The sequence below is a fragment of the Haemorhous mexicanus genome, chromosome Z (assembly GCF_027477595.1).
Source record: "Haemorhous mexicanus isolate bHaeMex1 chromosome Z, bHaeMex1.pri, whole genome shotgun sequence".
NCBI lineage: Eukaryota > Metazoa > Chordata > Aves > Passeriformes > Fringillidae > Haemorhous > Haemorhous mexicanus.
In genome coordinates, this window is record NC_082381.1 from 15,907,379 (window position 1) to 15,922,592 (window position 15,214).

The window sequence follows — 15,214 nt, forward strand, 5'->3', positions numbered from 1 at the left end:
AGCCCAAAAATGAAATTTCTATAAGCTGGAGAAATGAAATTAAAAGCAATTTAAGAAAACATACTTATTCACAAAGGCAACTGTTAAATCTAGAATGAATGGTGAAGATGAACTATTTTATTTTAATACACTGCTGTAAGGAAGGAGGCATGTTCACACCCTAAATTTATAGAAAAATTCACCCTGAACACAGCTTAATTAATTATGAATCAAATTTTTCCAAAAAAATCTCACTCAGCTTGCTACTGAAAAATAAGAGATAATGTTAAAAGCTTCTATTATTGCAAAATGTGGGAGCTTCAAAAGAAAATGCAATGTAGACATTTTCACAAAAATTTAAAAAAGCATTTATTCTACACTTTCTTCTATTTAATAACTGAAAATGCTTACCTGAGGAATCACAATGTCAGCTAAAGCCTTTGAAAGCCTATATAATTCCATTGTGTTTTCTAATTTTAAGGATCCATTGTGTTGTACATCATATTTTATACAGTCATAAATATCAGGAATTTTGCTAATATCATATCTTCCATTTTTTGTTTTGAAGTCTTTTTCCAGCTTGGCCCACCTACGCAACATCAGTTCTAGAGTTTCACTGTGGTACAGCTGAATATCTGGATAGACATGTATCTCTTATAAGTAATTAAGGCCATTCAAGTAACAAAAGGACATTTTAATTACATAGTAGTAACAACTGAATTATAGAGGGATCAAAATACGTTAATATTAAGAAGAAGGGACAGCAGGGCATAAAATTAATTTTAGCGCTGAAAGCATCACAATTACATGGCTTCCCTAAGATAGTAAAACACATTGCTGCAGAAATGCACCAGTGGCCCTTAAATATAAGATGTACCTATATAAATTAGCTTCAGTACCATCAATTCTTCCTATTACTTTTATGGAATGCTGAGTTTCAAATAACTAAGACAAGAATTTCTGCAAACATTGGAATTTCTGAACACCAAAGAGCCCTTACCTGCAATACAACCAAATGTTCCTCATGCTTTTTACTTCAAAACTATGCATATAATCAGACAGGGAAAATACTTTATCATTGGTTGACTGATGTTCTGCTACAACTGAGTTTAGTGAAGAAGTTACATTACAATTCTCTTTCTTGTATGTTAACTAGTGAAACGCAATACAAGTTCAAAAACGTTTCAGTACCTGCAGACTTTGGGTCTTCCATTCTCTGCCTGATCTGAGAAGTCAAACTCTGTATCAAGTAATAGACCTTGTCACATGTCTTTACAGGATTTTTAATAACCTGCATTGATTTTATCAGTGAGATACTTCCAGATGGAGTGAGCTGTAATTTGAGATAAACACAAAATTAACTGAACAGACTAGATTTGAAAAACCTGGTGAGATAAGATGGAACATTGCAAAGATACTGTCAAAGAACATGTCAAAGAACGGGAGAAAAAGAACTCAAGCAGGTTGCTATGAACATTTTTAATAATTTATCAACTATCTATTATCTTTGAGGCATTAAGAAAATACATATAAACATACCATTTACTAGAGATTCAAAGGTAATAAGAAATTCACAGAGCAACTAATTCTCTACAGTAAATGTGAGTAACTACAAGAATTCATAAAACCATTTCTTTTATTCCAAGACAGGAAAATTGGGAAGATGTTTAAAACTTCATATATACTTAGCAAGCTTCCATATCTTCCTTTCAAGTAACTTTTGTATTCAAAATCTTACAAAATTAAATTCAGTTAGAAATGTCATTAAGCTACACACCTCACAAAATATTTTTTGCTCTATAGGAACCAGATTTGCAATAGTAACTGGTACCTTAAAAAAAGTTTGCCTGTTCCTGTCATAGGCTTTTGTTTCTACAGGACTGCAGGACACAAACACAAAAAGAAAGCCTTTAAAGGCACATATAGCAACAACATATGAAATGTTCTTCCAGAACTGAATAAATTATAGAAATGGTAAAAGCTACAAACTATCATCATTGAGGTGAATGTCACTAAAACAATACAGTCAATGAATATGTGAGACTTAGCCTCATTTTTTTCAGAAAAGTCTGAGGATTCAAAATGACAAATGATATGAAACAGTTATTTATACACAAAACACCCTTATTTGCACTTTCCTCAGTTTCCTGAAATTGATAGAGTAATTTGGATGTGGAAAACTTCTGCTCTCTACCTAACACTAAGCAGTGCCTATCTCCCTATTATGATGAAAATCAAGAAATTGATTACTTGTACATAATAGGGAGGAAGGCACAGGAATAAACCCCATACAATTTTCCCAAATCACAAGTAAAAAACCTCTAGAAATAAATGAACCCCGAAGTTTTTATTGCCTTATAATCCCAAAGGTTAGTAACTCAGTGATTGAAGAGCACTGTATTAGTTCTAGCCAATTTAAAACAGATCCATACACAATTATGTTATTATGTCTATATAACAAACAGCTATAAATCCTTGCATTTTCCAATTACTGTTGAATCCACTGCTAGGAGTGGTTTGCATGATACTTTATATATTTAAATGAATCCACACAGGGTATATACATGCAGGGTATATTGTTCTTAATTAATTTGCTCTCGATACTTTTTCAAAAATAGCAGTTTAAGCTTAAATCTCAGTTGAGGACTTGTATTTAGTTGTTATATGAGACAAGAGTATAGAGACGAGCAATTGAAAGATAAAGAAGTTTCTTAACTATAACAAACAATACATTTAAAACCAGAAACAATGACATGGTCTGTACTAAGTCAGCATAAACTATATTACTACATGCTAATTTAGCATGTTAATGAGATACTTCATCTCATTGAAAGTATTCTACTGGTTTTCAGTATCTTAGTATTCTAGTCAAAAAAAAAAAGACCTTGCAGCAGATTAATGATTGAAACAACTGCAGTAGGTAGGAAAGCATTTTGTTACACCACACACTGTCAAAGTAAAGATTGCAAAAAATTCAAACAATATAATGTCATTTCTTGAATAATTAAAATATTTTAATGGAAGAATGAAAAAGGTTTACAAACGAGATCCCTGTCCACTCCTACTTCAAAGTTTGCAGCTATTCTGATTACCAAAACTGCAGGATGAAATATCTACAGCCATAATTGGTACAGCCACCTTTGTACTTCAAACTATTTGCAAGCACTCAAATAATATTGCAAAACAGATAAATAAAATCACTGCCCAGTACTTTTGCACAGCAATTTCATTGTTATTTTATTTAATGGGAAACTAATCATATGCTAACCTTATCATAGTCATCAGTAGTAAATTCTCTGTCTCTCTGGAGAATTTCATGGAGCCTTGCTTTAACACGATGTTGACAGCTGCTTAAAGAATCACTGTCACTGTCCAACAGACCATTCATATTAGCACTTTTTACCATCTGGACAAGAATAGGAGTCAGCTCTCCCTCTAAGGCCAGTAGTCCCTGAAGCAAACAATACCATTATTCAGGCAAACAGATGAAGATGAAAAAATGAATATATTTAAAAAAAAATAAATGCCCCAAACACAAATTTAAATTCAAGATGGTATCACTTGGCTATAGGTTAGATAAACAGGGGCACAATGCCTATACTTACAGAGAAATGGGTCCCTATACACTGCTAGTCTGCAGGAATGATACAGATGGTACAACAGTGATGGTGACATGCCACAGAGAATGTTCCCCAGCACCAGCTGTTCGGGTCTTGGATTGTAGGGAGTGCAGGTTCCCTCTCCCTGAGGCTGGAAGCAACAGCTGCCTGACTTGTGGGTGACATGCTTTGCTCAAGGACTTGTGTTACCAGAGAGGAGCTATGGGAAGGGTTTGCAAACCAAATAGCATCTGGCAGGATAAACAGCAGATAGGTAGGGTCTTAGAGAGACTCTACAGAGGCAAAAACCCAAGCCATGTAAGTCACAGGACAATCAAAGGCCTTGAACAAGAAGTGAATGGATAATTCCAAAATGAAGAAAGCTGGAAACTTTTGTGACTTATCTGGCAATGGAAGGGCTCTGAAATTAAGAAGGAAATCATGTGGTATCTCTTCAAGCCAGCTGACCAAGGGAAAGCAGGTCAGATGGCTGAAATATTTCTGTACAAATACATGCAGCATAGAAACAAATAGGAGAAACAGGAAGTCTGAAGACTTGTAGAGCTTAAGTTAATTCATATTAGAGAGATATTGTAGAATAGTTCACGTGAATGGACTTTTGCTGTAACTAGATATAGGACCTTTTGGAAGCCAGGTAGACATCACAGTATCATGGTAGGCATCTATTACAGAACCCCCAATTTAAAAGGGGAAACGGATGAAGTCTTCTTAACACAAGTGGAGAAAGCCACCTAATTGTTTCCTGAGTACTCTCAGCCCTGGATACGTCTATGGCAATATTGCAGGGGACAAGGTACCAAGATTTCTGGAAAATGCCTAGAACAATTCTTTCACAGAGGTCACTGATGACCTGTTGAGCACAGGCATTGCCCTGGACCTGTTACTCACAAGTGTCAGGAAAGTAAAGGTAGATGGCAGTCTTGGTAATTGAAATCTGATGTTAAAACAGATCCATGGAAAAGTAAAGAAGACAAATACTTGCACTAGAGCCCAGGATTTCAAGTGAGCAGACAGTTCATTTGCCAGAGAAGGTTGTTCACAAAATCTTATGGAGAAGAGGACAAAAGTGTCTCAGACAGGGCCGTTTAGTTAAAAACTGTCTTCATCTGCTTAAAGAACTTCAAATGTTTGGCACATTATTTGGATACTTTTCCCACACTGAACTACTCTTTGAAAATACCTTTTTCTAATAAACTGTAAATCCTTCCCAAACTTCAAAAGAAAACACAAACCTGAGAATATCAGAATTTTAGAAATAAAGATACCATTTCACATTGTACCTTTGCAAAAGCTGCTGCAGTCATCTGAACTCGTCCCTCATCAGAAGCATAGATTTTGAGATCATGTCGGTAAGTGCTATGTAATCTAAGTAATCCACATCCAGGAAATCCAGCATAATCTCCTACCAAATAAATATTTTGCTCAAACTCTCATCTTGCACTTGATTATCTTCAAAAGTGATTTATGACACTCAATTGATTTTTTTTGAAAATTATTATGATAATTTTCTTTTTACCTTGTCCACCTGGATACATACACCTGAAAGCTCTTCCAAGCTCCTCTGCTTGAACCCTGCCTGCAGGGGTCAACTCTCCTCCCCATTTTAGAACCAGAAGAAGGGATGGCTCATTTCTTCTATTATCTAATTTTACACAGGGAGAAAAGCTTAGTACTTAAGTATATTGTTAATATTTTTTTTCCAAATGAACAAAAAATATTTGGTCTACAAGAAGCTTCATCAAAGGACCTCTTCAACATTATGAATCTTTAATAGTATTCTAACATTAAGGACATATTGACCCGCTGAACTAAATGGGCACTTCAAACTGAAATAATAAAACTATGAAGATAATATATGTGAAAAATATTTAGCATGAATCTGAAGCAAAAAGTAAATCAAGACAGAAAACTTAAAACAAACTGGATGCTAAACACCCTACAATTTGTAAATGTTTTAAAGACAGTAATTGTTGAGTGAGATTTTCTTATACTGGCTCAAAACACCACTTTGGTGAATCACTGAAGTTTCTTTTCATGTTACTCTTCTCTTGCACAAGAGCAGGGTTAGAAGACAGGTTTACTACAGAGTTTTAGGTGCGTAATTCAGCAGATTAAAATACTATGAATATCTGCTAACTATACATTCTTTCAAAACAGAATATTCCCTCTTTTTAACATCAAGACATGTTATACCAGTAGTCCATGACTATTTATATGCACATAATAATAAGTGGTTAGGTACAAAAGTAATACAATACCTTCCTCTTCACTGGAAGTCTTAGGGCAGCCATGAGGAAGATATGTTAACTGAACTTTGCGATTTATGCCTGAAAAATGCCCATACCTTAAGCAGGAACAGGAAAAAATGAGAAGGGAAGAGGGAGAGAAACATTTTAAATATCTTCCTCCAAAACTGCTAAAATCCTGTTACAGGATTTATGCATTTGACCAACATTTATTGAAGCAATCCTTAGAATAAATATTAACAAGCACAGAATTAGCAGAAATAACAACTATACTACAATGAAACATCTTAAAATACTATCTAATTCTACCTTTTACAACCTTGAGCATAAAACTGGAACTGCCCCCCGCCACCCCCAAACAACAAGCAGTATTGGACATGGCACAAGTAATTTATCTATTCAGATCCAAAACTACAGTGGCTATCAGTATCCAGAAACTGGTCTCACAGTGTAGATGGCTACTGGTTTTATAGCCCATTAAGTTCTCAAGCAAAACTCAGTATTTAAAACAATTATTATAAATTTCAATAATAATTATCTGTTCCCTGATATTTTTCAAATTAAAAATTCCTATTACCAGTTCACAGTCTAAGATCTCAGCTCTTTAATAAATCTTGAAGCCTTTTTTTTCTGTTGTTTTCTTTGTTTTGTTGGGTTTTTAAAGGTTTTTTTTGTTACTAAATATTTCAGGCTTAGTATACAAAAACTTATTTATCTTCAATCCTCAAAGTTTGCTGTAAGTAGACAAGTAAGCATGGTGATAGTTCTTACTGGTTTTATCAGATGTCATTATGTCACACTACAAGAAGCAGACCCTGCTTACAAGTATTTTCATTTTAAAAACATGCAAGAAGACAAAATTTGACATCAACAAAAGTAACCTTCTCTTTATGAATGTATATTGAGGCGCTAGATACAGCAATAAGTTAAATTAAAAAGTCAAGAAGAAAAAAACCAGAGTGATGGCCCATTTCAAACATGATATCCCTTCTCTTCAAATATATTGTGCTTGAATTATTATATTATTATGTATTTGATAACATTGCAATCCACACAGTAACTGGTGGAACAAGTCAATACAGCAGATATAAATTCATTGTTATTAAGCCTGAAAATCACACACTTACATTTCTAACACAGTCTTTAGCTGTTCAAGCTTTGCTTTACTTTCTTCAATTTCAGAATCATTGTTTTGCCCAAGTTCTACAAGGAGCTGCCTTGCTATATCAAGTACTTCCTAAAGGAAGGAAACATAGGATTTAATTTAAAAAGTAGATTTTTACTTACAAAATATTACAGTAAAAAAATAAAGAAACTTGCCTGCAACTGTTTTGGTTTTTTCAGTTTCAGTTTTCCAGATTTATATCCATCACATTTTTCAAAGAGATCAAAAAATCTTTAAGATAAAGAAAAATAATTTTAAAATTCTATTAAAAAATAAATTACTACTACTCGAACAGGAGGCTGTAAAGTGATCTAAAATTAGTACCTTTACAGTATTTGAAAGTCACGTTAAAACCTGCAGTACAGAGGTCAAACCAAGTTTTATTCAAAGCCCATCTCCCCAGAAAGTTTTCAATGCATTAGGGAAATAAGAGCACCATAAGTGACTTAGTCAGTCTCTTACTGACTTGCTAAGTATTAAAAAAAATATATATATTCTATATATTTGAATGATATATTATTTGAAAAGGCAGCTATATCAATTCCTGATCTTCAAGAATGATCCTGAACAGAAGTAGGGACCAAAAACAGCAAGTGAGCAGTCCTATTCTTCTTCAGCATGTTCTGAATGCAAGAATCTAGTCCCAAAATAAATCCATTTTACTGAAACTGCACCTAGTTCCAGGTCAATTACATTAAGTTGTCTTATGAATGCCACATAAATATGGTATCTACCAGAAATTCAGAGTCATTAAACTTTGACAAAAATTACTAGAAAAAGTAATATGACATTGCATACAAGAATAGTTATGATAAAAAGGAGAAGGCAGAAGCCATGGTCTAATGGAGTAATGGAGAACCAGAAATATTCTCTGCTGCATTATTTTTAATAAAGACATTTAGAGACACAAATGCATTTTCCGTAAAATCAAACAGGACAGTTCACAAGGCACAGAATGTATTGAAGGAAATCTGCGCAAGTAAGTTGACAGTCCTGTCAGAAAGAGAGGTGCATACTTGCAATTATTTGCAGTATCTAAAACTGTTAGATTTAGAGGAAAACAAAACAAAAAGCAACTTGCAATTGTGCAATTCCTCATTAATTCACTGCTTGCTTAGCCCTAAAATCCTATACTCTAAAATATGGGAAATAACTTTTACCAAGATTCTATTTACCTCTGATGTTTTACTTCCATTTTCATTTTTTGCTTTGGTGTTCGATCCCCATGGCGTATTACAGCTATAACACATCTAAGCTCCATCCTGAAATTTCAAGGGTTGTATTTCACAAGTCTGTACACAAGGGTCTTTTATTTAATATTAAACCAACTGCAATCAAGACAATTGACAAAGTTGTAGTCATCTGACATAACTACAGAAGTGATGGAAGAACATGCAAGAATATAAGGTTAACTGAAAATGATGTAAGGTATAAAATATAAATACTGATTTTAAGATTTAAGTAACTATAGGATATCTATTTTAAGTAGTTTTTAAAGCAACAATTTTGAGGATCATTAAATGAGAGAGCATGTTTATTAGAAGCACATATTAAGTTGGTACTGGAACAATGATTAGCAGTGGAAGCTATGTATAAAAGATGCTAAACTATAAAAAAATCTGCTGTTCTATACTCAGCTTGACTAAGGGTGAGAAACTCTGACTGCTGATATAGCAATTGTGATTCCTTCCTTGTTTTCAGCATACAAAACAAGCATTCACAGACCAATGCGGGCATACCTTGCAAAGAGAAAAATAGATTCACACAAAAGTTACATTGGAAGTTTGAACAATTTAGGTGTAGCTACTATTTTCTTACATTGTTCCAGACGTGGTTGGCACAATAGGAATGTCTTCAGCTTCCAAAGGAATTGACCATGGTATTTGAAATTGGGGAGCAAGTTCTCTCATTATGATATTTCTAAAATAGGAGTTAAAAATAAAAAAATAAATCAAGTAAGTTTAAAGCACAGCTTGTACAACACATGTAAACTCCAAACAGATCATATATATGCATTTTCATTAATGTAGTTTCAGAGTACTAGCAGCCATGAATGTGTATCTATACATATTTTGCTTTTAATTGCATAATAAAGACCACTTAATAATTTAGAGCTATTACAACTGCTACAGGAACATTAGACTACTGGCCCTGTATTTGTAATGAACTTCAGCTTTTCAACTCCTAAAAGAGTTCCTTGGATAGGAATTATTCTTGTTCATTTATATATGCAGACAATTGGCTTTGCTGCCTAACTAAAAGTGCCTAATAATCCCCAAGCCATTCATCAAAGAGTTAACTACTATCTTTTACCAGTAGTTTCTCAAAAGTTTCTGTGATAAAACTGGAAAAATAGGTACAGTCTCTCATTGTAACTATAAAATGACAATGCAGTCTCCAGCTCAAGAAGGATGGTACATACAATGTTCTGTTTCACAGATATTTCATTAAAATACACTGAACTTCAGACTAATAGCTACCATGAGAAGCAGTAACACAGACAGGAAAAAAGGTCCATTTTAAAGTAGAAAAAGCCAAAATGTAATTGCTAAAAATCTTGAAAAAACTTGCAAAATCCTTCACATAATAAGATTCCAGACCATTAGATCATGCAAAATTCATGCTGTATCTCATCACTGCAATCTTGCCGTAAAGCTAGTCACAATGTGCTTTGCCTACTTTGAGGGCAACATTTCCTTGGCATAAAGGTCTATATCCAATTCTATATGATCCCTCATTATACTTTCTTTTGCCTCCAGTGGCACAGACAAGATGGTATGATAGAAAACACCATGATTCTATTTCAGTTTGATTTTTTAAGGATGAAATACACAAATATACAAGTATATACCAGCTTCAGATCAAAGACAATGTACAGCAATTTGGACACATTAAACAGCAGCAGTCACAACCATCCAGTGGCACTTCACTCCTTGAAAAGATCTCAGCTACCTTTAAGAACTTATTCTTGATTTCAAAATACTTATTCAGTTAGCTATAGGCACTTTTAAAAACACAGATGTTTGGGATAATTTTAGGAAGAAGGAACTTAGTTAGTATTTTTTATTGACTTAGGATTCTCTTCAAGGATTTTTTAATTGTTTAAGTTAATGACTTGGAATGTGATATTTAATTTTTAATAAATAATTCATAATTAATAGTAACAAGAAATAATATTAATAGTAATAAGAAATAATTCATAGTAATAAGTAAGTAATAATAAGAAGAAATCTGGCAGTACATAAACTACAATAATATGAAGGGGAGTTAATTAGCAAATCTGAAATAAATCAGAAAACTCTTACCCCAGTATTTTAGCACAATCATCATAGTATTTCATGGAGTTTTTCACAAAACTGAAGCCATTCACATCACAGACATAAGACTGTCCATTAGCACGTAGCAAATCAAAGCCACAAACTGTTTGCTGTTTTAAAGAATAAAAGTTCAAGTTATTTAGGATTGCTTATTCTAAACAAATTTTATATTTTAACCAGGTATTCATCTGAAAACATGAACAAAACATGTCACACTTTACACTTACTACCTTATGTGAGTTCCATATTACGTTCACCCACATAATGCAAATATCTTCCTGTTTTTAACTTTTTATCCCCAACTTGATTTTATGCTTCCTGCATATTCCTATCAGTATTAGTATTGAAGGTCAAGTTCACAAGAGCACAAACTTCAAGACTCACAGCAACCATGGGGCTACAAGTCCCCCTTTCTGACAGTGTTTCCCACTACATATGGTTTTTAAGGATGGCAGGCAAGAAAATACAAAAAAAAATTGAAAAACCATTTTTGTTAAAATTTTACAAGATAGTTTTGATATTAACATACTATTGACATCATTAGTAGAGAAAACTAGAAGCTATTTCAACAGATTACTTTTAAAGATCTCAAAGCCTACTTCACTGATAGAGGCCCACACCCTAGAGAATGCCATCATAGATAAAGGAGGGAGACTGAAAGCCTTCTTATAAAACAAATGAAAGGAGGGAAAGAGACTAAATGATGTTTTGAACAAAAGAATCTTTGTAACTATACAGCAATCTTAAAATTTTACAAAAATCAAAAGTATTAAATTATTATCAATTTATTCAAATAAGTACTTAATCATGTAAGTACCAAATTAACAATGAATCTGTACCCGATGAAAATACTAGGTAATAGAAGTTACAGAAACTTTATTGAAAGTGTGTTTTGCTAACTTAGAAACTATTATCAATACATGTGAAAATATTATACACAAAATAGATACACTGTGGTGTAGCAAAGCACAATAGCAACATGTAAATTCAGGGAACTAATGCAACACAAGGAACTTATCCAGAACTTTTCAATACATTAAAGGAAAAATCCTTCTTGATTAAAAAAAAAGTCATATGGAAGTTTAACTTTCCACCTTCCTAGGAGTTCAGCACTAATTACCACTGCTGGCTCATGCACTAAAACCCTACAGAAGTTTCACATAACAAACAATTAATTAACACTAAATGTTTGATCAGATAGGAAAGCAATCCGCTTACCTTAAAGGCAAGGCATACTTTCCAAGCAATTAACTTCTCTCTTGCATTCAGGATGACTGGGTATCTCACTTCTTTTCCTTCACTGTCTCGTTCTACTTTGCCGTCCAGAGCTGGAGACTTCCGGGCCTCAGCATGAGCATAGTCTGGACCTACTGTGTACACCTGTATTGAAAAACAGGAGCTCTTGTTCCAGTGTATTTAAATGATGTTGCATAAATTTGCAAAATGTATGCATGCAACTTAAACGTGACAACAACATCAAAAGATACTAGCTGCTTCCGTTATTGAAAAGGTCACTCTAAAGTATCTTCCTCAGTGGCATTCTCTGCCTTCAGAGAACACACATCATTACTGATAGTGTGGGATAAAAAAAGAAAAAGAGTAATTATAAAAATTCAATTATTAAAAATTTATTTCTCAGTTACGATGGTACAGAGATGTAATGTTTTCTCCTCCTAAATATCTACAGAACCTGAAGAACTGGTTAATTTGAGAGTTATTTCAGTTTACTTATGGAAATCTGGCTGCAGGATTAAGTTATTCTCTTAATTAAAAAAGTATGTTTACATTTTAGACAGGATAAAACAAAGCAAGGAATCTGCCCAGCTTTAAGATGACAATCTTAAGATGACAATCTTTAAGCTGAGCAGACCCTTGCTTTGTTTCATCCTGTCTAAAATGTAAACATACTTTTTAAACCAAGAGAATAACTCCAGTCAAGAGCTTGACAGAAAAATTGTGTTATCTCTCTACTGCAGTTTTGATGGTCACTGAAGAGTTTGGGGCATATGCTGGAAGAGATTTGTCAGCAGCTCTCAAAAATAGGCTACAGTTTCTTTAATTAAAAAACAAACTCCAGGCATTGATTAAAAAAGTATTCAGTTAAAGCAGATAAGTGCCAATACTGCCAATTCAGTATTCAGGCAAGAGGGTAAGTTCAGTGAAACTGCCTAATATAACATTGATAGTCTTGTTAAAAAATCCATTACTAATTTGGACTATTAAAAGCCCTCTGCCACTTGATGACTACACTGCAACTAGCCAAAATAGTCCCCAATCCTCAAGCCATTTGCATCTCTTCTTGTCGCAAGAATCTTTGCAGAAAGTTTATAAAGCTCTTACATGAACATCTGTAAACACATATTAACTTCTGTGCAAAATGTTTCACAGAATTACCTTCAGAAGGTACACCAGGGCATTTTGCTGAGAACATGGAAAGAGTATTCCCCTCATGCACAACCAAGTGATACCAAGAAGCTGACAGCAGTTAATAAAAGGGCTTTTTGGATTAGACCTCACACTCCCTACACCCACACTTTTTTGTCTAAGTATGGTGATCTCTTATGTATATTGTAAAACATTGGTTTCACATATTTTGAAATGGGCTTAAAATAGCCAAAATGAACACAAAGGGAAAAAAGTTATCTTCGCACAAGGCTGGTTTCACACCTACTTTGTTATCGTTCTGTTTTAGCGTTCTCTTATGGTACCTAATACCTCTGTTAAGAACCTCAATGAAAGAGTGAAAATTATTACAAATAAGGTCCAGAAAGGTTATTTTCTTTGACTCCATAAAATTTAGCAAGTAACTTTTGCTTATTAATTAGCAAACTAAGATCTACTTCAGTTATGTTACTTTGTAACCTCTAGCCTTCAGATAAAATATCTCGGCAGCACCTGTTACCATGGGAGAGAAGATGCTGTTCTGGCACTAATACAATAGAAAAAAAGAAAGACAATATATTGGGTAGCAATATATTGTCTTTCAGCAAGCACTTGACTCTAACAATGCAAGCACAGCTGCTCTACATTTACAAGTACTATGTTTAGCTAGAATCAGAATTGCATTTTTTACTTATGAATTGTAGTAAAACTCAATTAAAATTAACCCTTGACCAAGATTTAAAACTGACAAGCTCTTTGAGCACTTGATCGTTCTAAATATAAATAAGAATGCGCAGTTGTCATACCTTCACATCAGTTCCATCTGTAGGCATGAATTCCTCATAAATATAGGAGCCTGTTTTCCTCACACTGCTTTCAGGAGAATAAACACTGCTTCTGCTGCCAATCTGAAAGATGTATTTTTTCATTAAAAAACTCAAAGAACACTGCTGGAGAAACTTTGAAATTACCTAAAATAACACACTTGTACTAAGAAAACACTTCATGTACCAAATGAAGCAAACTTTCGACTATTGCCAAAAAGATTTTCATAAGATTCTAGAAGTAAAATCATGGTGTGTGCTGAGAATCTGCAGTAGCTAACTGCAAGAAACATAGGCCTTCATTCAATCTATATGTTCTCCTGAAATTTCTCTGATCTGCCACTATTCCTAAGCAAGTAGGACAGAATTACTCAGCAATTCTGTTAGACACCTAAAGCTTTCAATAGCTTTAGTACCATAACCTCACCTTTCGAAAGAGCCTCTGGCTTCCACCCCCAGCAGATGTTGGGTAATAAATGTAAACATTGTGGTCCTCAGCACAAACTGGCTTTTCTACAAAGGGCTTCTGGAAAATTTCTCCATTCACTTCCACATGATCTTCTCCCTCAATCAAGTTGCATTCTGAAGAACAGGGCAAAGAACAGAGCTGTAACAGTATACTAATGGCGTACAATTATTAAGAGAGCTACATTAATTTGCAGTTTGAAATAATATTCTATTACACCTTTATTTCTCTGATTTTTACTGATTGCGCAATGACTGATGTTCACATGCAATATATTTTTGCTGTACCATGTATATATTATGTTACTTAAATACTATGTTCCAGAATTACTATTGATTTCCTGCAGCTGCATAAGGTGCATAAGATGGTATATTTGAAGTGTTTTGAAGAGAGGGAAGTGCTATTTTTTTTTTTTTTTCAGTGCCTTTCTCTGGAATATCAGGGATCTGGCAGGTGAACTGTACACACAGTGTGGTGTCAGATGCCACAGCCACCTTCCATAGGGTTAGAACTATTTCATACTGTGTGATAGATGCACCTGAACATAAAATCAGGTCATCTGGTATCAGCAATCAGAAATCTGGTATAAAATACTGGTTAACTGCAAGCAGCAGCTTTAATTTCACTTTTGAAGCATAAATGTGTCCTTTTTTCCGTAGATCACACAAACACTTTAATGCAAAATTCTCTTGACCTGTCATTGCAATCTCTTACTGTTGCTTAAAGTCATCATTTTGGTAGAAAAAGTTCAGGTATTTCTTGCAGGTACACAAAAAATTATTTCCATTTTATATTCATAGTACAAGATCTGCAGATATATCTAGAACAGATTTCAAATATATGGCTGCTTATACTCAGAAGGGGAAGAAGATTTCAATAGCCTGACTTGTTTCAGTCAATAAAACTTTCCAAAGGAAAATTACTAATAATTGTGGTTAATATAATATCCTGAATGCTGCTCTGCTAAGTGACATATTAGAAGCTCAGTTTGAATAAGGAGGCCTTTATACTCTAGTTATTCTATGATGTCTGTAAGATGTGCAGTGTCAGAATCATACTTCTCAGCTGCATACTTGTACTGCCTTTGGCTGGGATGGAGTTAATTTTCTTGACAGCAGCTGGTATGGTGCTATGTTTTGAACTTGTGACAAAAAAGTCATGATGTTTTTGTTAATGCTGAACACTTACACAGCCTCAACCTCTTTTTTTTTTTCC

General features: G+C 34.0%; 1 protein-coding gene across 11 annotated transcripts in view; it reads right to left on the bottom strand.

The window, feature by feature from the left end:
- The window catches only part of PPIP5K2 (diphosphoinositol pentakisphosphate kinase 2), a 50,157-nt gene that overhangs the window by 19,035 nt on the left and 15,908 nt on the right, over positions 1-15,214 (bottom strand). For 10 of the 11 annotated variants that reach the window (XM_059873319.1, XM_059873317.1, XM_059873315.1 and 7 more), the window contains 14 exons: positions 13,961-14,115; positions 13,516-13,617; positions 11,546-11,707; positions 10,316-10,437; positions 8,829-8,930; positions 8,186-8,272; positions 7,166-7,241; positions 6,973-7,082; positions 5,858-5,943; positions 5,116-5,241; positions 4,880-5,001; positions 3,248-3,430; positions 1,171-1,312; positions 391-614 (listed from right to left, as the gene is read on the bottom strand). In XM_059873319.1, the coding sequence (XP_059729302.1) occupies positions 391-614; positions 1,171-1,312; positions 3,248-3,430; positions 4,880-5,001; positions 5,116-5,241; positions 5,858-5,943; positions 6,973-7,082; positions 7,166-7,241; positions 8,186-8,272; positions 8,829-8,930; positions 10,316-10,437; positions 11,546-11,707; positions 13,516-13,617; positions 13,961-14,115 (1,799 nt within the window). Of the gene's footprint in view, positions 1-390; positions 615-1,170; positions 1,313-3,247; positions 3,431-4,879; positions 5,002-5,115; positions 5,242-5,857; positions 5,944-6,972; positions 7,083-7,161; positions 7,242-8,185; positions 8,273-8,828; positions 8,931-10,315; positions 10,438-11,545; positions 11,708-13,515; positions 13,618-13,960; positions 14,116-15,214 lie in introns of all 11 variants that reach the window. The other variant, XM_059873311.1, reaches the window with a different exon arrangement.